Genomic DNA, 25,372 nt, shown 5'->3' with positions numbered 1-25,372 from the left:
TTAATTTCTTTTATAATGAGTTATCAGGTAAGCTATCTGATTCTCATATTGGAATTCAGCTGGTATTTGATTTGATTTTAAACATTAAATTTCCATGAAGAAAACTTTTGTTTATATTTTTATACATAGCAAGTATTTAATTCATAGAATCACAGAATGGCTTAGGTTGGAAGGGGCTTTAAATATCATCTAGTTCCAACTCCCCCTGCCACAGGAAGGCTGCCACCCACTAGATCTGTTTGCCCAAACTGGCCTTTAATGCCTTCCGTGATGGTACATCCACAGCTTCTTTGGGCAGCCTGTGCCAGTGCCTTATTACCCTCTGAATAAAGAATTTCCTCCAAACAGCTAATGTAGATCTCCCCTCTCCTAGTTTAATACCATTCCTCTCTTGTCCTACAACTATCTTTCCATGTAAAATATTGGTATCCCTTCAAGTATGGAAGGTCAGTGAAGTCTCCCCAGGACCTTCTCCAAGCTGAACAACTCAACTTTTCTTCATAAGAATGGTGCTCCAGCCTTCTGATAATCCTTGGATCCTCCTCTGGACCCATATCAACAGCTCCAAAGTACTTCAAAGAATTCAATCATAGTTAACCTGTGTGTTGATGTCTGTGATTCCTCTTCTTAAATCTAGATAAAACTATATTACGGTATCAGTCATTTCAAAAATGCTATCCATACACAGAAATATTTGCTCATTAGAGAAATGAGATCTTATCCAAGTGAGAAGTTAGTATGATGACACTTTATCTTTCAAAGGGATAAGCATTTAAGTATCCATGTTTTGAACAAAGCAACTTTGGGTTTGGGTAGTATAATGTATTGCTATGCTTTATTGCCTGTCTTTTGTCATAGAACGGAAAGCTATGTCTGTAGTCATATCACAGAATCACAGAATGGCCAGGGTTGCAAGGGACCTCAAGGATCATGACTCTCCAACTGCCCTGCCACATGCAGGGCCACCAACCTCCACATTTAATGCTAAACCAGGCTGCCCAGGGCCCCATCTAACCTGGCCTTGAACACCTCCAAGGATGGGGCATCCACAACCTCTCTGGGCAGCCTGATCCAGCACCTCACCACTCCCTGGGCAAAGAATTTCCCCCTGATTTAGTCTGACCTAAATCTCCCCTCCCTCAACTTCAAACCATTTCCCCTCGTCCTACACATATCAACCCTCTCAGAGAGTTGATTCTCCTCTCCTCTATAGGCTCCCTTTAGGTATTGAAAGGCTGCAATGAGGTCACCCTGCAGCCTTCTTTTCTCCAGGCTGAACAAGCCCTGCTCCCTCAGCCTGTCCTCATAGGGGAGGTGCTCCAGTCCCCTGATCATCCTAGTGGCCCTCCTCTGCACCCTCTCCAACATCTCCCTGTCTTTTCTGTACTGCTGGCTCCACACTTGGACACAGTATTCCAAATCAGGCCCCACAAGAGCAGAGTAGAGGGGGACAATCACCTCCCTGTCCCTGCTGGCCACCCCTCTTTTGATGGACCCCAGGATACCATTTGCCTTCCGAGCCGCAAGAGCACACTGTTGGCTCATATTAAGTTTTTCATCTATCAGGATCCCCAGGTCCTTCTCCACAGGGCTGCTCTCAAGGACCGCTCCTTCCAGTCTGTATGGATGCCTGGGATTCCTCTGGCCCAAGTGCAAAACTTTGCACTTTGCCATGTTGAACCTCATCAGGTTCACCCGAGCCCACCTTTCTAGTCTGTCGAGTTCCCTCTGAATGGCATCCATTGCTTCAACCGTGTCAACCGCACCACTGAGCTTGGTGTCATCAGCAAACTTGCTGAGGGTGCACTCCATTCCTACATCGATGTCATTGATAAAGATGTTGAAGAGCACTGGTCCCAAGACAGACCCATGGGCTGCTCGTTACCAGCCTCCACTTGGACATAGAGCCATTGATGACTACCCTCTGTCTGCGGCCTTTCAACCAGTTTCTTATCCATCGGGTCGTCCACCCATCAAATCCACATCCCTCCAATTTGGAGATAAGGATGTTGTTTGGGGACCATGTCAAAGGCCTTGCTCAAGTCCAGGTAAATGACATCGGTTGCCTTTCCCTTATCCACCGATGCTGTCACTCCATAATAGAAGGCCACCAGATTGGTTAAGCATGACCTTCCTCTGATGAAGCCGTGTTGACTGTCACGGATGACATGCCCATCCCTCATGTGGTCAAGCATGTCATCCAGGATGATCTGTTCCATGATCTTCCCAGACACAGAGGTGAGACTCACCGGCCTGTAGTTCCCAGGGTCCTCCTTGCTCCCTTTCTTGCAAATGGGAGTGATGTGACCCTTCCTCCAGTCATCCGGGACCTCACCTGACAGCCATGACTGTCCAAAAATGATGGAAGCAGCTCAGCAACCACCTCAGCCAGCTCCTTCAGAACCCTGGGATGATATATGTCAGAAATTTTTGATTGCTACGATACCCTCTTTGGAAAAAAGAAAATTAAATACCACATACACTCTGAAAAATAATGAATGTTTATTCTTACAAATACTAAACTGAAAGTGTTGAACTTACTTAGAATCTAATCAGTGTCACCAGTTATCCTGACTTCCTCAGGATAGTGAATAGTCACTTAAAAAATCCTTTGTGTGTTCATTCAGATAGTTGTTCTAAGCTGTGGGCTTCTTTGTGGCTTGCTGCAGTTTACAACAGAATATATAAATGTTAACGAGGAAACTATTGAAGTATTTAGTGGACAGTACAACCTAAGATCATTGAGGAAGCAATAGCATTTCAGTAAACTATGAAAGTATGTCTTTTACTAGGAGCAATGACTGGAACTTACTATACAAACTTTATTAAAATCTTGTCCTTATATATCTGCTTTTCAGAATTTCTTTGTTATATTGTTCAAGAAACAGTATGCAAACAGGATTTTTTTGTTTGTTTGTTTTATTTTAAAGGATTTTATTTTTGTCTTTCAGTAGAATTTATACTGAAAAGTATGTTTTCTTTAATTGCTTTCATATTTTTTTTTCCTAATGCAGAGAAAAATGCCAATAATATTGGCTATAATGGTGCTGTGTGCAGCGTAAATGGCAGCACCGCAGAAAGAGAGTGAGAAAAGTTAGCAACTCATGCTCAGCAAGTGACAGTTTCAGTGCAGGTGCAATACCTGAGGTCAGTACAGCACAATGTTAAGTGGAATCTCTGAGAAACTAAAAAAATTCTTCCTGGATTGAAGAAAATCTGTAATTACAGTATATACTCAATTAGACCAACAAAAGCAACCACTTACATGAACCATGATTATCATATTGTGTAGGAATTTGGCAGTAATAAAGGCATGTGGCTAAGTTCCTTGAGAAAAGAATTTCTCACTTAAAAATTGTTCCTAAATTATTGCCAGTAGATTCTCCCTCTGGAACTCACTGTATCGTAAAAAATGCAATAACGATAAATACTGTCACAGACACAGTGCATACATAAGCCATCCTTAAGAGTGTGCATTTGAAATATTGAAACAAAAATAATACATTTACAAGCTATGTAAAGCCATTACAGCCAGGAAGGTAATAAGCCAGTTTAGGGCTCTACTCGCTATTCTCTACCACCAGAGAGAATGCTTCATAAAATGGGGAAAACATAAGTGAATATGTTTTGTTTTGTTTTGTTTTTAAAATTTTATGCTTGGAAATTCAGAAAATAAGATATAGAAATGTGGACATCCCAAAATGAAATTTTGCCTGCTTTGCTGTTAAAGGAAAGTAATGGACAAGATTAGAAGTAGGGATCTGAGGGTACAAGAGATGGGCAGGCTTCTTGCTAAGAAGCTAAGACTGAGAGGCGAGAGAATCTAGGAAACTTATAGATGACCTGGTAACTGATGTGCAAGTTTACATGTGTGGATTTGGAGAAGCATTGACATGACGTGATTTTATGTCTGCCTGTTTTGACTAATGTTTATGATGTTTCAGTAGTTTATAGACTGAGCTGATTTTTAAATGAGCTGCTGATGTATTTATCATTATGGGAATCAAGTAAGATAAGCATTTAATTCATTCCAGTAAAACCTTTATTGTCTTGCAGAGTTCTGTGATTGCATGCATTCATTTGGCAGGATATCCTCCAGTTGCTTTGTCTGTGCAGCACAGAATAACGGTAGCAATGCTTCATTAAGAGGCAGCCATGCTAAAAACTAATAAAAAGTTATCATTCTATGTAACCACCCTGTAGACTCAGCACTCTTTGTTGATATCTTTTCTGTCATGACCTGAACGTTTATATTATATTGAATTACAAGCAACATTTAAAACTGTATATTGCTTTTGCTACTAGCTTCATGACATGATAGCTATATTCCAGTGTATATGTAGGTTGTGTGTTTGTTTTATTTACCTTTATTTATACTAATGGGTTCATTTTAATGAGTCTGTTCACATGGTGATTCATAATGATATATTTCAGAGACAAGTGTGAACTAATTGATCTGTAGAAGAGGGTAAGCCCTTGGTTTTTAATCTTTACGCTATCCTCTGAAATCTTTCACCTCGTCTGAAATTCCAGCTACTCAGGGCTAAGCAGCACTTGCTTTCAGACATCATTTTTAGTGTGAGCTGTTAGGGAACATGAATATATATATATATATATATATATGTAGTAAAGGTAGGCATACTTTTTTAAAGACTCTATTTGAAATGTCTTCTTTAAGATTAGCAGTGTCTTTATTTTCCTATCTATATCCTCCTTCTGCAGGAGGCTGCTGTTGGTGTATAAAGGCTCTGAAATGCATACAAGGGAACAATTCATGATGTCTCTTCCTTAAGTTTGTACGTGGTTAGATGTAGAGCTGTTAATATCTTTTGCAACACACTAGTACTTTCAGTAATTAAGGCATGTCTGACCATAAATGGAGTTGTGCTACTTACACAGAAAGCTTAGTACCCCTGGTAGGCTAGATTCATTGTTTTTACCTCTATCTGAGATTGAAGAGGTTCAAAGAGTGGCCTATTCTTCAAGAACAGACTTTCTGTGGCAGGATTTTTTTCTGTATATCAGTAAATCAAATTAATGCCGTAAACAAACAAACAAAACCAACCACAGTGTTAGTAGACAAGTTTGTAGTATTTTTGTGTTTGTTTTGAACAGCTGAGATAATTCAGTTCATGTTTTCTACAAAGGCACATCAGCAGTGGAGCATAAGAAGCTTACTTCTCCCAAATTGTTTTTGGTGTATAGTTAAAATTATCGCCACAAGATGGAGTTCTGAACTTTCCATCATGAACAATCATTTCATTGTATCAACAAGGAGTAAACCATTTATTTCTATTATACTTCCCTTATATCTGAAAGGATATATTCTCCAGGAAGAAGGTAACAACTTTGAAACTATTTACATGGCTAAGATAGAACCTTAATGCATTGTTACTGATAGTTTTAAATCTGTGCTTTTTATCTCTTCTAGTCAGATATGTTCATAGTGAAAGGAAGCAGGAAAAGAAAGAAAAAAAACCTAGTAGATTCTCATATAGCTTTATTGTCTAAGAATCTTTTCTTCATCTTTTCCCATTCCTGTATGTATTCACTATGAACCTGCAGCATATCAAAGATGCTGCAAAGATGATCTTATTACTGATTACAAGGAAGGAACTTTCTGCTACATTTACACTTGAAGATTTGAAAATGAAAGCAGCATCTACACTTACCACATATATAAATAATGATTTTTTTATAGTATGTGGGATTTTGAATAATTAGTTTACTGTTTAATGAATGTCTTGTGAAATGCAAATTGTAAGAACACTTTTTAGTTTCGGTTGATGCTTCAGTTTACATGATTAATTGCTTTGTAACTATGATAAGATTTTAAAATACTGATGGAGGCTGAACAACTAAGTGAGTTTAAAGGACTTTTCGTTTGATCTGATCTGTACAATAAATATAGTTTCATAACATCAGTGTTTCTATTCCCCTGTAAAGTAATATTTTCATAAACACATATTACAGATCTTTGTTCGATTTTTTTAACTTGTTTCTTTTAATTATGTAGGCTTTACAGTCTGAAAATGCATGCAGAACTCTTACCGTTTTATAAGGCAATTGCTGGAGTTAATTGCTGAAGCTGTAGCATGACAGCTGGTGGTGCTTTGGCGCGTGTGGTGCTGAACGGACAGCTCATGGCAGAGCTGAGCTTTGCCTCAGTGGTGCAGTATGGGCAGCCGTATAGAAATGGTTACAGTATGTGAGGCTTTTAAAAATTACATTTCAAGTAAATATGGCTGTTTATAGAAAATAATTTGTTCCTCTTCCTTATGGGATACACTACAATGTCTGAGGTCGTGCAGTCTTGCACTTTATGAGGACCCTTCCTTTAAATGATCGTGCTTTAATGCTTAGAAGAACAAGAAAAGTAAAATATCGGTATTTGTATTCTTTTTTTTTTTTTTTTTCTTCCACTCCTTTCCTCTCCACTCCTCCCCCAATTTTCTTTTTTTTTTCATTAGTTTATGATATGGTGTGTTAGTTCTCCCTCACCTTCTCTGCAAATCCCTTGCTTTGGGATATCATGCAATATGATTTTAATCTGTTATGTTACTCAATAGTAATGAAAAGTTCAAACTATTAAGCTTTAATTGAACAAAACCAAACCAGCAGAATTATAATGAAGCAATTAGCGCTTTGCTCTAATTTTCTTTAACCCAGTTATTCAGTCATTAGTAATTTCATCTCTGATATATTAAGCAAACTTTGAAAGTTCTATTGATCTTTTAAATTTTCATGCTATTCATCATTTTAGAAGACAAACAGAAAACAAAGCAAAATAATGAACAACAATAAAAAACACTTTTGCTCTGAAGGTAAACACAAGAACTCTTGAGAATAAACACTAAATTCAGGAGTTTCAAATGCATAACTACTAGAATGTGCTTTTCATTATTATAGGAAATGATCTCATTAATAACCAGGAATGATGTCTTCCTTTGTAGGGTCAGAAAGATTTCTGGTTTAACTTTCCTATTTGTTCTCTCTGTTGACTTAAATGTCTTAGAGTGTGCTCCAATTCTCCTGAAAATATTTAAAGAATGTCATACTTTCAGTGACTTGGCCCTCTACTTCATAGACAGGTCTACTGACACTTAAGCTTCAACAGGAGCTAGTACAGCAACAAATTTGAGAACAAAATTTGGCCTTGTATATTTCAAACTTTAGAATGATCACTGCTGTTCTGTTGATACTTCTGCTTATTAAGGATTAATTATTGAAATCATTTGTAATAGTATGCTGTTATCCATGTACCATGATTATTACCTTCCAAATGAAATAATGCTCTTTTCAAATTTCAAATAATGCTCTAATTCCTAACATTTTTGTAAAGTAATATATTAATAATCAAAATAATTAAATTCAGACCCAGACAATTCTCATATGTTAAAAATTAGGCAAACACAAAAATTAACTCAGATTGTAGAGCTAATCATTTATGCAACACACAGCTGTGTGTTTAAGAAATCTTAGTGATAGGGCCTAGTTTCAGAGCTCTAAGATCTGTATTAGATTTCATAGAGTTATGTTTTATCTAACCTCTACCCATTTAAGAGCAAATTTAGAGCAGAGAGAGATCTAAGAAATCATCTTAAACAAAATAAAATGGGCATCCAGTTAGAAGAAATGTAACATTGCACAGTCTTCATGGAGATAGCTGGATAGACCTTTTTTTTCTGGAGTTATCATGTTATTTTGTTACTGTATTTCATTTTACAGACAGAACTATGTCATTATATGCATTTCCACAAATAAATACAGAAAGAAATACCATTTAAACCTAAGTTTTTATTATTATTATTTTCTGCGTAAGAGTGATTGAACACCAGAAGATCTTGTTTGGAGAAGTTGTGGAGATCCGTGTCCTGACATTGAAACAGTTCTGAGCAACCAGAAAGTTAGCTCTGCTCTGACCAGGGAGTTTGAACAGTTTGATCATCTGCGTAAGATGATCTCCAGAGATTTCTTCTACATTCAACTATTCTGTAACCCCATAATTCTGTGAAACTGGAGAACATTTTCTATGTTTCTGGGTGAAAGGAACCTAATTGGGGAAACTATGTTTTCAGTCTGAATTTTTATGAGATAACTACCAGTAATTCCACAGATTTTTATTGTTTAATGGGTCAAAGTGAAAAAGGCTATGTCCTTGTCCATAGTCAATGACATGACTACTCAAAAAAACCCCAAACTACCTCACATCTAAAAGACTGTGTTTTAGAAATCCTCTAACTGGAGATTATTAATACAGACAATGAAAATGAGACCTTTGCAAGAGAATGAATTTGCTTTGCTTGTGCCATTCTCTGAGATGTTACTTCTAGGGTGGCAATCTGTTAGCTCCTGGTAAAATGAGCACAGTGCAGCTCATGAGCAAATGTCAAGTAACATTTTATGACATTTTTGTTTACTGAGTCTTCATCATTCACTTTGCTGGTTATGTGGATAGTGGTTTTCCATTTAAAGTGGTGCCATCTATTTTAACTGATGCTTAAACTGATGCTCTCCTTTCCTCCATATGATCTTCCTATGAGAAACAGCAAAGGCTGTTGTCTATACCATCACAACTACCCGGAACTCCTGCAGACAGTTTAGCTCCCTGTATTTCCCTCATATCTTAACTGCTTAACTTCCAGTTACCAGTATGGGAATTCTGTGGCATTTTCATTAGTGTTTGACCAAGCACTCCAGATCTCTTATTAACATATAAGAAGGTTTGCTGTTAACTTGCTTTAGATTTATTGCTCTTTCTTGCCAGTTTTTTTTTTTTGTTTTTTTTTTTTTTTCCCCCTCCCTCCTCCCTTTAAAGTGTCCAGCAGGCTCCTCCATGTAATAGACAAAGATAGATTTTCTCTTTGAGTGAGAATGTGTACTGTGGTGGCTGTACCCTGGTGGCAGCTAAACTCTACCATAATTGATCTCTCACTCTCCCTCCATAAAGGAAAAGGGGAAGAACATATGAGGAAAGAGGAGGATGTGGGGATTGGTATAAGGACAGGGAGATCACTCACCTACTACTGTCATGGGCAGACTCAACATAGGGATATTAATATAATTTATTGGCAATCACTAACAGACTAGAGCAGTGAGGAACTGGTGTTTGTTTACTTTCGGATGACTGAATGTTTTCTCCCAGTCAGTTGTGTATCTCTGGGGATGAGGTAGTCTGGGGAATAACCTATTCCAAACAGATTACATGGCCTGAACTCATATCACAAAGAGGGTGTTACAGGCTTGAAGTTTTGGTTTTGTCCTTAAAAACATTTCCTCGAGTCTTGTTTCACTGCTTAAAGATTCTTTACAAGGAGAGTGGTTAGGCCCTGGAACGGGCTGCCCAGGGAGGTTGTGGATGCCCCGTCCTTGGACGTGTTCAAGGCCAGGTTGGACGGGGTCCTGGGCAACCTGATCTGAATGTGTGTGTTTGGTGGCCCTGCTAGGCAGGGGGGTTGGAACTACATGATCCTTGAGGTCCCTTCCAACCCAGGTGATTCTGTGATTCTGTGTGACCACTTCCCACCTGCATCTAGGAACTACTTGGTACTATTACTCCTTTAGTTGGATGCATTTTCCAGCTAACTCTAACTAACCTCTGTTTCAACAGTGTGAAAAGATATGAAAGGAAATAAAGAAATGGTCATACAGGTAGTCATTTTGTTGTCTATCATCTGTCCTTTTTTTTTGCTTTTATGAAACAGAGCCACCACCTATATACTGAATTAGACTATGTTTTTTACAGGTGCAAACAAAAGCAGGTAGCTTACAGGAGCAGGCAACCAACTTCACTGTAGTATTGGAAGAATCAGAGAAAATTAAAAGCTACTTATGCAACCTAACTGGGCACCTAAGCTCTTTAATAACAAGAGTCTCTTTTTCTAACCTAATTATTTTACCCATGTATAGTTCATCTACATATTTTTTTTCTATTGTTTAATGACAATTAACTTTAGCCAGTTATCTAGTTGTTGCAATTTTCTCTGAAATTCTGAAGTAAAGGTATGGTACCTGCTTTCTGTTCTCGAGATTAGCAGCTGTGTACTAAAGCAGAGGAGAGCCTAGAAACCCAACTACAACCCCGTTTTTGGGGGGCAGCACTGAACTACTGCTGCCAAAGGGGAGCACTGTTCTCAACTTGATGTTTAAATGAATTCAGCACTGTCTGATAAAGTTCACTGTGGCCAGACTATGATGTTTTGATCTATTGGGAAAGTAAACACCAATAAGACATCTCAGTGAGAGAATGAAGGAGAAGAAGGAAAGAATAATAGATTCCAAACTGGGGTTCATTGAGAACAGGTGATCTGAATGGCTGTTTCTAGTATTTGTACTTTAATGATATGTATGTATATATATATGTATATATATATATATATACATATATGCAGTAATATATATGTAAAATATTGGGATGAATCTCGAGACACAGTGTAGTCTATACTCCTACGAGAATGAGGATTACCCCTAATGGATATTTATTTAACTGAAAAAAAATCACGTTAAGATGTGGCTTCTCTGTCAGTGATAATCTGCGCCATCATTTAACTGTCCCGATAGCTAGACTGTTTTCAATTAGCATCTGATGTAAATCCCCTCTGCTATGTTGGTAGCTCTAATTAAAACCAGATCTAATTTATCTACATCTTTCTTAAGACATGAAGCCACAAACTGAAAAAATGTGCTATTGTTGGAACTGCAGGAGCGAAGTTTAACAGATGCTGCTTGCCTTGTCTCTCTCTTTTTCTTTTTTTTTTTTTTTTTTTTTTTTTTGTGTGTGTGTGTGTGTGAACGAATTCCAAAGTTATGCTTAACTTTGTTTCAACATGGTGTTTTTTGATCATTATTCACTTCATGATCCGCTACCCCTTCACATCTTTTTCTATTATTTATGCAGTTGTCCAATACTTTTATATTTAAAAAAAATTATAGCATTTGAGGAAAAATGTGATGCCTGTACCTTTCCCCTTCCAAAATGAAAGACAATGTGCTGTGTTCCTGATTCGGTAGAATCATGTCATCATTTGATCAGATCTCTGAGTTCATTATACTGTTATCCTCTCTAAATTACTAAAAAACTATCCTGTAATATGGAGAATAACCTTGATGCTGAGTGCATATCTTTGCATGATTCTAATATTTAATTCTGTTCTCTGTTTTTCTGGGGTAAATACACTTACTGCAGTTGTCCCTCCTGATTTGACCTCATTAAAATTGAAAGTACTATATACCTCTTATTACACAAATAGCAGAAATATTTTATCTGAAAGAAACCATGTTGGGAATATAGTGAGCCTGTTTTTGTTTGTTTGTTTGTTTTTGTTGTTGTCCCTTTTTTACTTTATTCCTTCTAGATAACGAAATGCTTTACATCATCTGAAGAAAAATATTTTTTTGTATTAAAATCCAATTCTGGATATGGTGATCAAGGAATACATTTCTATTGCTCTTCTATATTAGAACCAGTTATGGCCTATTTAACTGTCATTGTTTCAGTAACCTGTAAATTTGTTGCCGTAATGAAGCTTCTCAATAAACAAAGTTATTCTTATTTATTAAGTCAGCAACGGAATCTGCATCTGAACAGAGAGGCTTATTGTGTAAAGATCTGAGGTTATATGTAACATATTTTGAAATGCTGTATATGGATGGCAGAAGATAGTCATGGTTACGGCTGCGAGCAGGAAATCACAGTTTTGAGTCTTGGCTGTGCCACAGACTTTCTGTGTGACTTTGGACAAGCTACTCTTTGTGCATTAGCTAATAATACTATCTCTATCTCCCAGGGGTGTTGTGAGAATACATTCATTAATGTTTGTAAGGCGCTTGGATACTATAGTGATGGGGCCATATAAGCACTTAGAGAAACAATCCACTTTTGCAACAATGTGCGTCTCCCTGACTAAGGACTTTTTTGCTGGAAGTTTTTCATCGATGCTTGTTATGAATAAATCTACTTTATAATGATACAGCGAGGTTAAACTGCCTTTTGGAGTGCAGGCTCACTTTAGTATTCAGAACAGGTGGGAACAGTCATAAGTTTGAAAGCTGTTCCCAAGGAAAGAGAATAGAATTTTTATACTCAGGAATTTGAATAGAAAAGATACCTCTCCTGATTCATCTAGTTCAAAACATGGAGGATTATTTACATCTGTATCTGTCTCACAAATAGTTTATTCTATTTTAAGCACTTCTCATTACATTGTCTAAACTACCTCCTCAGGCAAGTCATTCCATCGCCTAATTGCCTTTAAAGTTAAACAGTTTGCTCAAATGTCTACCTTATTTTTTTTTCCTTGTGGAAATAAGCTGCTCTTTCAGTCTGTCCTTTCTTTCTGAAATAACCTTCACTGATTCGTGTTCAGTTCAGACACACAACACAGTTACAGCAGGTTAACAAGGTATTGCTTTAGAGTTGATGGGAGGTAAATTGGTGAGCCACTGTAATTTGATTTGATAATTTGCCTAGCTGAGTGCTGTACAGTATTAAAATCTGAATGTGGGGCTGAGAGCATTAGCACCAAGGAGAAGAACAAGAATATTAAGTATTCCCAAGGCCTTCATAGAGAACTTGTTGATAATAAGTTTCCAATCTAGAAAAATTGTTGCTGCAAAGACTTCATAAAGGGCTGTTTTGTGTTGTTTTTGTTTGTAGAAAGTAGAGGCAGAAGATAAATTATGGAAGTAAGTGATCTGGATGAAAGTGAGCAGTCCTTCTCAGAAGTGGAAAGGGTTTTAGAGGTTTGAAACTCGGGAAATAAAATACCTGTTCTACATCAGCGTAAAACTTTTTAATTTGGGACCTTGAAATCAACCACATTTCCCAAAGAGAGAGAAGTATCAAATACAGATTGCAAAAGGTTCATGAAAATGCTTGGCTGTTGGAAGACAGAAACACTGAAAATGCCCCAGTGGTGGGAAAAGATACTGTGTCCTTGCTTTCTGTATTAAATCTAGAGAATCCACATGATCTTCAAAAGTATCCAGTTATGGCAAATCAGAACTTGCAGTCAATTACAAGATGTAAACATATAGTTTAAACCAGCGTAATTGCTTCTTGGGCTTATAGGATTGCTTGTTGTTAATGTATAGATTGTGGTGAAGTCCATCCCTGCACTATTGTTTGAATATGTACTGAATAGGATTGTTCTTTAATAAAGTTCCTGTGTAAGTGATAGTGGAAACGCTTCTGAAAGTGATGGCTTCTCAAGAGGAATACTGCTTTTAAGCTATGGTTAGACTTTATTAGCTATACATAAGACAGAGCTGTATCATTTATTATTAATTTTTATTTATTAATAATAATAATATTAATATTATTAAATTCCTGTCTGTTACTGTGAATTGAATGGGTTTGATATCATCCTCTTTTACACATATAAGTAAAATATACCACTGTGGGCAGAAGTACAAATAAAAGAAAGAAGCAAGATAGAATATTCCATCACAAAACTACTACAGAAAGAGCTACAGGTAGCAATATGTAATTTTAACTGAATTCACAATCATCAGTCTGCTCCCAACCTCATGTACTGTTTCCTAGGCTTAGCTAAAGTCTCAGTACAGCCATCTCTCCTTTCAGTCTTTCAGTAGATGCAGGACCTATGTTTGAAGATTCATAATCAGAATTCAATATTTTTTTAGTAAAACTCATTGCAGTACTGAAGTAAAATCAAAAAGATGCATCATTAACAATATTTAATAATGAAATATTATTTGAAGTTCGTTGCTTTTCATGACATCTCTTTTTAAGTTGCTCATGATTCTGTTAGTTAGGTGTTATTGCAATCCTTTGTTACCCAAAATTTCCCCAATGCCTGTATTTTCATACTAGATTACAGCAGTAACAATAAAATTTCTACCAAAATATTTGGAAAAAAAAAAATCTCAAAAGACTCAAAAGACCACTGTTGTTTTACAAATAGGGAATCTTTTACATTTTATGTCAAACTAATGTTCTTTGATACATGGCATGCATCACACGCACATGAAAATAATTAGGATAACAATTTATATACTGAAAGACATTGAACAACAAAAAAAAAAGCCTGTTTGCACAACTCCATTCTGATCACCAGCCTATCAAAAATAGGACCACCACCACGACGAAAATTTAAGTTTCTGTTAAAATTTTCTCATCCTCCATTGTGTCTCTCAAGAGGAACATAAACATCTTCAGTAGTATATCTGAACAGGTAAAACAAAAACAGTTAAACCTACTCAGACTACTACAGTTGCATTACTAGAACTTAATGATTGCCTTACCCCATGCCAACAACTTCTTGAGGCACATTTTCGATATGTGAAGCAGTAGAGTGTATAATCTGGAAAGGATAAGAACTTTTTCCTTATGGCACAGGAGATTGTCGTGATTTCTCACAGTAGGAAGTCACTGGCTCATATGCTTATTCTGTCCACTTTGATAGGACAACTTTATTGATAAACAGCTTCATACCTATGGCATGCCATTAGGATTGATGCCAACTGCACATGTTTCCAACAGATTAACTTCTTCCTTCCTCATCTCTTTGCAGACCTTAAACCATAAGGTGATGCTCTGTATACAATTAGAAACTGTGTTGCTCATACTACCTTCTTCTCATTTCTTTTCTGTATTCTTCTAAAGTGGTTATGAAGGAAGAATATTTATTTAAAAAACTAATGATACCTAGTGGAGGAAAAAAAATGTGTATGGGCAAACAGAAGAAGAGATACACTATGTTGTTGGCATTTAAAATAAAGGTAAAATGCCCTATTACATTTATTCTAGTTTGTTATACTGTCTTTTGCTAATCCCTCTTTTTGACAAGTGATTGTCATTTTGTTGAGTTCTTTGATTTGTCCTGTTTTCATGGAATACTGTTTTTTTTTTTTTTTTCCCTGTAGTGAAAAAAAAACAAAAGAAAAAAAGAAAAAAAAGGGGTGTTCTTTTTATGTCATAGTTTCTTCATAAAAACTAAAACAACAACAAAAAGCAACAACAACAACAACAACAAAAGAGTCAACAAAGCAAACTGTTGCTGGATCCAACATTTGGCGGCATTAGAGTTTAGGATTTTATTTCATATGGCTGAATTTTAGTATGAAGGCTGTAAGTAGACATGTGCTATATACTATGCTATATTTCCTTTATAGGGAAGATATGAATACTTAGCCTCTTTCAAGGAAAGTGGGGGTGGGGAAGAAAAAGGCTGTTTTACCTAGTTTCAGTTGTATCAGATGCAGCTGGGTATGTACTTCGTTGACTTGTATCTGAAATGATGCAAAAATACTTTCTAAAATCACTGGAGGCCAGTTTTAATAATACTGTTCTCAGCATTTGGAGGTAGCCATTATATAAAGTAGAGTAATTATAAGGGGAAACTTCAAAGTCTTCAGATCTATGATCATCAGGTCTGTGGGCTGCCAGACCCACTAATGTTGTAGTTTATTCTGTGTTCATTTATTTTTTTCATTTTCAGAAGTGATTCCAATTGAATCATTTATGGTTCTTCCATTCAGATTATAACAGCTATTTTGGAGCGGATAACCCTCAATGGCTGTATATGAGACATTGTCCGGGGTGCTTCCAAGATGCTTTTGAGCTGGGTAAGGAAATTGCTGAGTGTTGACACGTTCTGAAAGCACTGTGGCATGGACTGAGAGCATACAGTTTATAAAATGTGTTACTAACCTATTATTTTTTTGCATTAATGACAGAATAGACTATAAATCTTTCCTCTGAAGTATAAAAATGAACCAAATAAGCACTCAATCATTTGCCAAAATAAGAAAATCAAATATTTTCAAAAATGAAATACTGTATCAAGTCTGTATATAGTAGTTCATACAAAAAACCTTTGTCATCATTAACCACTTCTAATGTAGCCATTCAATGTATAATATCATACTGATCTAATGTTATAATGTTAGCATTATATTAGAATACTGGTGAGGTAAACTGTAATCAAATTTTTGCTGTGACTTTAGGGTCAAAGATAACTCTTTCTGTGGGCATGGTTTAACCAGTATGTCAATTTAAGACTTCAGCTCATATTCCAGCTCTAATCTGTGATCGACCCTGCACTGCACATGTAAACTTATACATTCTTGCAGTCGTGAGCAATTAGATATGATGAATCCTCTGCCCTTTCACATATAGACCTGGGCAACTAAAAACATGTGGGCTACTGAACTTGAACCTGTGCCCAGTAAGGCTGTATGGGCATGGGGTGTTTGTGTGGACCTTCTGCTGCTATAGTATTCTTTGTAGTATTTCATCCATATGAAATCTGACTGAATCAGCTTCAGTATCTGCACGATTTTTACTGAAGTTAGTGTGCTGCTAGTAGCTGAAGTTGTAACATAACAAAGTTAATGTTGCCCAGTATGTTAAGGGTACCGCTTTAATAGCTTTACTTTTTTGCTTTTAAATGCCAAAATCTTAGATGCCCCCTTTCGTGTTGTAATTAAAGCTTTCTACTTCAAAACAAAGAAAAAAGAGGACATAATCCTTTAGAGATGTGCTTTTCACCAAAAAAGAAAAATAAAAAAAAGTGCAAAGCTGCTATACAGTGTCCACTTCATTAGCTGTAGTAAGCTTTGGCGTGTCTGATGTGTCTGGCAAATAGAAAAAAAATAATGCAAAAACAAGCAAGCAAACAAATAGTAAGTAGGTTGCACATGCAGGAGATTATATAAATCTGTATTTCCTACCATTATCCCACCCCAGGTGTATATCGATGGGCCTCCAGTGTGTTAATTTCTCATAGCAGACTCTGGTAATAAAACTCATATTGGCTTGCAGTAATCCATTTTCATCCTACTAAACAAAATTTGTCGTATATTACTTAGTGTTATCTGTCCATATCTAATAGTCTAGCTAGAGACTTGAGAATTTGTTGTTTGTTTTTTTCTTTTTTTTGTATTATTGAAAACTAGGAGACTATATTATACATGAATGGCTTGTAAAAGTATGGCTTTATATTTCAGAATGACAAGCAAGTTTGTGTTCTAATTTCTCCTTTACTTAATCAAATTTTCAAAATGATGTCCTGAACACAGACCCAGAAGAAATTTAATGTACAACGTTCTGGGTCTCCTTTGATGTCACAGTTGGATTCAGGTTTAAAACACTTGAAAACAGAGTTTTCAGGCTTAAAATAAGAATGCCATAGTGGTAAACCCATTTTAGCTCACACATAACTGTTCTAATTGTTTCTTTTGTGCATGTAACAACTTTTTTTTTTTTTTTTTTTTTTGAGGTTTTGAATATTTTTAAAGCATCTGCACATTAATCTGAAAAGTATTTGTCCCTTCTCCACTGGTTTATTAGCAACTAGTGACTGCCCCTTCTCTCAGTAATATCAGCCAACAAGCTCAAACATTACAGAGGCACACACTGTCTCTTCCTTGTACGTTCAGAGCATATTTTATCTAACTCTGGAGACACCTTCTTTGCTCTAGATATGTTCTATTTTTGCTGCAGTTTCCATTCTTACCAATCAGCAATTAAAAGTGTCCATTGTTTTGTGATTTCAGCCCCTGATCAGTGTTTGTGATATTCATGTTTTGAGGGGGAAGGCCAACGGGTAAATAAATATAAAGAAAGTTTTCTTGGTAAAGTTTGAGCTATAAGACATAGAGCTTATTAGGCAGGCTGCTGATGAGTACAAGTTTACAATTTGTATACTACTGCTCCTGTTGATTCCATATTTTTTTTCCCCATCTCCACTTAGGTGAGGGAAAGCAACAAAACCCTCAAAACTTTCTAACTTTTGAACTTTTCTGTACAAGACTGTTATACTGCATTGCTGGCTGATATGTGAAGGTTTGCTATGTCTTGATTCATATGACTTGAGTCACTGCTTATTCTGCATGGCTTACTTTATGGATCTCATTTTCAATGAAGAACTTACTGATTAAATGTCACAACATTTCAATTGTGTTTATTTAGGCTAGATCTTCAGGAAGTGATGCTGGAAACTGTGGATCTTAACTAAATTCCATTAATTTCATTTGTTTAGTCATCGCGGCTATAATACAAATCCTTTTCAAGGGAAAAAAGGAATAAAAAAATAAATTTTGATTAGAAGTGAGAAAAATGCAAATTATTTTAAAATACAAAAAGTGAAAATATGAGGATAAGCCTGTTTGTGATTTTTTGTAGCTCTGCAGTCACTGGAACATTTAAGACTATGCTGTTGTTCATCAGTCTTAACTGTGAGTTTCGGGTGTTATATACTCTCTGAACTATTTTAAGATGATAATCTTACAACTGGGGGCAGGTGGAAAGGCCATTGAGACCCTGTAGACTTTCTCTTTGAGTTTAGTAGTTCTCTTCCTGTGTCAGAGTTGCTGCCTATTTTATTCTTTGTAGACAAATGAAAGTGTCTTGAAAGCATTTTGAGTATATGAAGGCCATAACCAAACAAGAAAAAAAAAAAAAAGGGGGGGAGTGAAAAGGAAGGTCAGGCAGGCAACATGATTACACAATTGTCTCCATTCTGACACGTGTGGTTTTGATGATGTAATACATCAGCGGGAGGTTGTTTCAGATACAAAAGGGAGAGGTGGGTTCCCCTCCCTCCTTCAAAGATACGAAACTATCCAACGGGAGACATACTGTACATGTGTCAGAGAAATGAAATCACACCTTTTGGAGGACTGTCTGAAAGTTATTGTCTCTCTCTTCAGACATCGATTTATTTCTTCCTAAAGAAGTTGAGGGAAACCTCGCATGGAAACGATTCCATGCTACAGAAGGCAAGAATGAGTTTCAGCACTGCAAGGTTCCTCACGGAACATGCTGTCCTATTTCCTTTCTCAGTGGCTTCTACTTTGTGACAGCTTGTGTCCTCTCTCCTATGCATAGTGGCATTAGTTCATTAGTGTTGGTTGCAAGTGCCACCAGTGCAGGAAGTGAATTCTGTTAACGCTCTAAATGTTGCAGTCCCAGATGTGTTGGTTTTGTTTCTACATCAGAAATTCCCCAGGTCATAATGCTGTCACTGTTTTCAATAGGAAACCTTAATTGCAGAGCTAGTTGGAAAAGAGATTAGCTAGCAGTGTTGTCTGGAAAATCTTTCAGCTGTGCAGTGTTATCTCATCCCCTGATATTCCCCATCCCCACCCCTGAGGATTCCTAGCCTGCTGCATTTGGTGAGATACATATGTTTTCCCCAGCTCCAAGAACTGTGAAGAGTTCCTCTGGGATATCTGAGTATAGATACCTAAGTGTGTCTTCAGTTGCTAGGTTATTTTTAGTCAATGGGTGGTTACCAAGTCATCTATAATTGTGCTGTTAAATGTGTCAGAGCAGCTACTGCAAAGTGAGGTGCTCCCTGTAACAGGTTGAGTGTGTAAGGTAAAATGAGACTACAAGATCAGAAGTACTTAAGTGAGCTGCTTAAAGCTTTGAGGGGTATAAGGGTCTCTCCTATGTATTGCTTGGTGAGCACATATGGGGAGGGTGGTCCACAAGTATATCACAAAAGGAGGAATATGATGATATACACTTTAACCCTGCTATCCATAGTTCCTGTGGCTGGCATACTGTGTCATTTCTGATTTGTGGTGGTTGGAAACTTAGCAGTGATCAGTGGTTTCACAGACCTTTTCACTTCTTAGCCAGCTTCTGTACTGCCCTGGCCAGCAGTGGCTAAAAGCTGTTGCCAATTGGTGGCTGTTTAGTGGAAGAATGTGCATGAAGTTCCCAGTGGACAACTGTCCATATGACATGGATTGCTGGTGCAGTTCTTTCCCTATAAATAAAATCATACCTACACAGAAGCTCAGTAATAGTGAAAAGAAGGCAGGAACAGCAAAATAAGGCAAGTAGAAACCCAAGGAAGATCCAAAGACTTTTCCTAAAAATATGCATCAGAAGTATTAAGCAGAAAAGACACACAGCAGCAAAGAAATTACTCCTTGGTTACTCCAAACCATCCTGACTGCATTATCCCTTTCATGGATCTACAGGCAGGAGAAAGAGCGGAAAGAAGGGTTTGTTAAAAAAAAAAAATTGTTTGTTAAATTAAAAAATTGTTAAAGCCATATTAATCACACACATCATTTATTTAGGTGAGTGAAGGGAAAAATGAAGTGAAAACTTCAGGCATTCATGGAACGAGATGGTCAGATGAATACACTGTGAGTACACAGTGGTAGCTACCTCACCTCTCAAACCAGCCATTAACAGAATCTCTCCAGAGATGAATTTCTATTTTGGTGTGCTTGCCATCATCAGCAGAAGATCAGTGATGGTATTTTGAGGAGTGCTGATGTGGTGGCCTAATAGCAAGGAAATGTGAACCAGCTGTTGCAATGGGGAAAAAGTATTTGGAGACTGCAAAAAAAAAAATAACTGGTAGAAATATACCCATCTGTATTCATTACTTACACTCAATATATCATTTATTTTGGTTAGATTCAAAGTGGGAAAGGATTTATAATGCCACTTCAGGCATACTTGAAAGATGAACTGGGTGAATTTCAACAAAATAAAATGTTAAACTTAGCATCAAGAGAAGCATTCCAGCTGAGAGAACCGCTGGGCTGGAATAATCGCCTCAAGTGACTGGTGACAGAATATTGCCTGAGTAACTCAGAAGTAACAAAAATGAAATCCAGTGGGCACTGGCAAAGGTTTGGGCTAGATAACCTAATAATAGATACTGTCTGCTCTTCTCTCTCTCTCTCCTTTTTTTTTTTTTTTTTTTTTTTTTTTGGTGTGTGTGTGATTCAATGCCAGTAGTAGATTCCAAATTCATTAGTGAAAATGGGCTAACGTCATCTCATGCTACTGTATTTAGATCTGCATTGGCCGTGCATAATTTTGGGGCTTATCGCATGAACAGGAATAAAATCATTATGCAAAAATACATTCAACACAACTGAAAATACCAGGCGCTTATTTACAGTGGTATGGAACACAATATAAACATGGTTGTGTTCCAGGAACTTCAGCATTTTTTTAATTTAAAATATCTCATTATGGAAGAATGGATCTTTTAAAGGTTGGTGGATTTTTTTTTTTTTTCCCCATGGAATTAAATGCAGAGCAGAGAAGATATTTTTAAACCTCTAGAATTGAGCAAGGGCTGCTGTCTTCGCTACAGAGTTCCAGTTTTAGTAATTCTGTTGAACTAGACAGAAGTTCCAGAAAAAGGAACAAATGAGCTGCATTTCCAAAATCGAACATACATTTGGAAAAGATGCACTTATTTGTTGTGCAGCTTCCCCTAAGAACCAGGAAGAGCTCATATTTTAAGTGCAGTTGCCTTTGCCACGTGATTATCTGGAAAATGCATTCCTTACTGCTTTTCCCAATTGCAACACTGTTGGAAATCTCTTCCAGCTCTATGACCATCCTTCACCTGTGCTAAGGGGCTTTCAGGTGCTCAGCATCCCTCTTCAACATTAGAACACAAGCGGAAGATTCCCTGCCTAGTGGTTTCCAGACAGAAGCTATTGCTGGGACAGGAGCTTTTTGCTTCTGCATTACTGGAGATGCCTGAGGTCAAAGCTTTGGCAAAAACCTGGAAACAAACAGTGGGTTGGTGCTATAAATCTCTTGGCCCAAGCAGCGTGCGAACTGTTGGACAGGTGTTACTGCATTAGTTGGGGTTCAAACCTTAATAGGCTGAAAGGTCACGGGGTGTTTTAGTAAGGGGAATTTATTCTTAAAAGTCTTCCAGAGAAGTCCATGCTGGTAATTTGAGGTACCTTTAATATCTTATAAATCTTTATGTAGATAACAAGTCAAGAATTTGAAGGCGGCTATTTTTGAACAGGGATCATCCTATACCTGAAAGGTCCAAGTCTGTCAAGAAAATGCAAAAAGCACAGCACACCATATTTAGTACAGCAAGCATCGTTGCCAGGTACCACTGTCCTCCCAAATGGGAAGTCTTCTGGAATCCCTTGTTGCTATGAGACTAAATATCTCCGTACTGTGTGAGTGCTGAACCAGATTTTGCTCCCACTTACACCACTGTGCGTGTTGAGGGACTCCCCTGTGGCTGGAAGCACAGTGCTGCGTTCTGATGTCGTTCTTCTGAAAGGGTCTGCTCCAAAGGCTGCTAGAGCCCAGGAGTGTTTGCCTCGTGCAGGAGCTCCACAAAGTAAGACCAGCTTAAAATCAAAGAACATGGGGGCTGCACTGTCGCAGTGAACCTCAAAGGAGCAAACAAGGGATTTCAGTCTGCTAGCAGTGTCTCTTTGTGTGCTTTTTGGAAGGCAGTATGTAAAATTTGCCATGATATCTCCCTACCAGCTTTGCATGTTCATACTGAACGGTACATGTTGCTGATCCAGAACTGCATAAACTGTTGAGACACCTTTAAAATCTACGTATCTGGAGACTTAAAAAAAACCCAAACATTTTTTCAAGGTGTTTGGTAGGGTTGTGCAATTTTCTTAGGACTGCTTAAGTGTAAATATATGAATTTTCTTTAGTTACTCAACCTGTTTCCTCTTCATCCAGAAGACAACAAACAAAACCCAACTTGAACTGAGCCCAAGCATGGCCAATTTCTCCATGTACCAAAGGGTACATTTGAGAATTAAAGATTTACATGGAGTATCTCTACTGTAGCTCTGACATTGCTTTAACATTGCATTGCTGTAATCTTCGAATACAGTGAATACAATAAATGGGTTTATAGGGATTTGTGTGAAGTTTAAAATTCCAGGGATAGTTTTCAGTGTTCCTCTGTGCTATCAGCAAAAAACAAACAAACAAAACTGCACACCGTCAACAGGAAAATGTTTGCCCAACAGAAACAGATACTGTATTAATCCGTCCTTCCAAGCCTCTTGAGCACCTGCTGGTTCTTAAAAACTAAGAAAATATGCCAGTAATGAGTATTACCAAAGAATCAGCATAAATGCAAACATTTCAGCAAAGAGCTATGAAAGCATAGCTTCGCAATCATTCCCTTACTTGGTTTGGATCTCCAAACTACGGATGCGCTGCTGCCTATCCCGGATAACCCGGGGTAACGCGGCGGCCGCCACCGCTCCGCTCCCGCCGGTAACGCCGCGCAGTCCCCCCGCAGCCGGCCGGGGATCGCGGTACCTTCCCGCCGTCCGCGGAGCAGCGCGCCAGGGCGCTCCCGCAGCGCCCGCGCCCCCGCCCGCCCCGCGGCTCTCGCTCCCTCCGTCGCCCCAACGCGCCTTCCCGGCGAGGAGCTCGGGGCTGGCAGCCCTCGGCGGGCACTCCCGGCCGTCGGGGCGGCCCTCCCAGCTCCGCGCCGCAGCGGTCCCGCCGCCTGCCCGCCCCCCGGCTGCATGGGGAGCCGCTTCTGTACCGCAGCTCGGCCCTTCCCCTGGAGCGAGCGGGCGGGCGGCAGCAAAACCACAGCCTTGGCTTTTTTTTTTTTTTTTTTTTTTTTTTTTTTTAAAAGAAGGGGTGATTTATGGCATTCCTTCATTTGCGCTCTCGCTTTCCGCGGCGATGGCTGCGTCGGAAGCATCAACCTGTAGACTGAGCTCGCTCCCGCCGTAGCCCGGCGTTCGGAGGGCGCTCTGCGGTGTCACCGCCGGGCAGCGGCGCCGGGACGGGGACGGACGAGGGAAGAAGCGGAGCCCCCGAGGCGGGAGGCGCGGAGCCGAGCGGAGAGCGGCCGTCCCCGCGCCGCCGGGGATGTCGGGCTGAGCCGAGTCCCTCCGCGCCACGGAGGATCTCGAGGATCTCCGAGCCGGGGGAGGAGGAGGCGGGGGGTGCAACAAATTGCCGCCAGCCGGGAGAAGTTGCAGTAAAGAGAAATCCCTCCCTCCCTCCGCTCCCTCCCCTCCCCGCTCGCTCGCTCTCTCTCTCTCTCCCTCCCTCCTCCCCGAGCCGTGGCAGCGAGCGGCGGAGCGGCGGCCCGACGAGCGAGCGAAGGAGTGAGGCGGCGAGCGGCTCCCGCAGCCCGGCGATGCTGCAGCGGCTCCCGCGGAGCCTCCCCGGGATGGGCCCGGCCCCCGCTCGCCCCGCGCCGCCCGGCGGCGGCGCGCCCTAAGCGGGCGGCGGCGGCGGCGGCCCCGCGGCGCAGCGGGCGCTGTTGCGCAACCTGCCCGGCGCTGCCGGCCTCCCTGCCCCCGCCGCCGGCTCGGCGCGGCTCCCGCGGACACGGAGCGCTGATTCATGGGGCCCCGCGCCGGCCGCCTCGGCGAGGAGAGCGCGGCGCTGCCGCTGCCCCCGCGCGGGGTGTGAAGCCCCGGCCCCTCCTCCGCAGCCCCGGGCTCGCCCGCCCTGCTCGGGAGTGTGGTCCCTGCCGGGAGCCGCCGCGCCTGGCGCACAGAGGGAAGCGTTGATGCATCGCTGTGGAAATTCATTGTGTGACTTTCTGGGTATTTACTGAGTTTCAGACCGAGATGCAGCTCTTGAAAGCTTTATGGGCACTAGCAGGAGCAGCGATCTGCTGTTTTCTTATATTTGTCATCCACTCACAGTTTCTTAAAGAAGGTAATTATATCTGCATGTCTACATACCCTGTTCTTTAATTCTACGGTCTGTACGAGGTGCCTTAATTATTTTTTACTGTTTCCAGTATGTTCTATTTACAGCAGTGCTTCCACGCCGTTTTTATTTTTTTGTTGTTGTTGTTGTTTGTTTTTTGTTTTTTTGGTTTCTTTTTATTTCTTTTTTTTTTTTTTCTTGCCGCTTAAAGCCTTCTCGTGTTTGTTTCGTTAGCAAATAGCGAGCTTTGGACTTACGTTCTTGGTAAATGCATAGATGTATAAAATCGGTGTGATTGCATTCTGCATTTTAGTGGACGTCTCATGGCTCTGTGGGGTACGTCCGGTGCATAGGAAATATTTGTTGCTGTCAGATGACCACCGAACAGCAGTCGTCATGGGAGTATTAATAAACCAAAAACCCCTTAACAAGTAAACGTCTTATTTTTATACCGAATCAATAGGCATCCTTTCCCTCTTCCTTGTTCAGTAAGTTTTCAATAGATGGCACTAAAGTTCTATGGAAAGGGCAGGGCAGAGCAAATCCTGGGCATGCAGCGTCCTCCTCCTCGCTGCCCCAACAGGAGCAGAGGCCTTTGCATGCTTTCAAGGCTCTGTTTTTTCCACCTTGCGGTCAGAAAACTGTGATTGCAATTTGTCGGAGAGAACAGCTCAGATGGGGCGGCGGGTTTTATATTACAATTTCTTTTCTCTTTATTTGCTGTGTGAGTTGGGTGGGAAAAGAAAGCGTTTGATTAAGTGGATAGAGGAATTTTCTTAGGGAGCAACGCTCCTGTGTTTCTAGTTTTGTTTCCTTATCTTCTTTCCTTCACCGGGAAATTACACTTATTTTTTTTAAATTTTTAATTTTTTTTTCCGTGTTGTAATAATGATTCCTTTCCTTATCTATAAAGGAAACTGCTCTGAGATACGAGCGTGAATCCTGAGA

At 39.4% G+C, this 25,372-nt stretch overlaps 1 protein-coding gene across 7 annotated transcripts in view; it reads left to right on the top strand.

The window, feature by feature from the left end:
• TAFA5 (TAFA chemokine like family member 5) overlaps positions 1-25,372 on the top strand; it is a 442,754-nt gene that overhangs the window by 79,615 nt on the left and 337,767 nt on the right. The window contains exon 1 of one of the 7 annotated variants that reach the window (XM_052668831.1): positions 24,089-24,430. The exons of 5 other annotated variants lie outside the window; for them this stretch is intronic. In XM_052668831.1, coding sequence (XP_052524791.1) covers positions 24,340-24,430 — 91 coding nt within the window. In that variant the 5' untranslated portion in view covers positions 24,089-24,339. Of the gene's footprint in view, positions 1-24,088; positions 24,431-25,372 lie in introns of those variants that run through there. One more of the 7 variants, XR_008202825.1, reaches the window with a different exon arrangement.

Source organism: Tympanuchus pallidicinctus, unplaced genomic scaffold (genome assembly GCF_026119805.1).
Source record: "Tympanuchus pallidicinctus isolate F22 unplaced genomic scaffold, pur_lepc_1.0 scaffold8, whole genome shotgun sequence".
Lineage (NCBI taxonomy): Eukaryota > Metazoa > Chordata > Aves > Galliformes > Phasianidae > Tympanuchus > Tympanuchus pallidicinctus.
The sequence above is the reverse complement of the archived record's forward strand: the minus strand, read 5'-3'. Positions and strand labels throughout refer to the sequence as shown.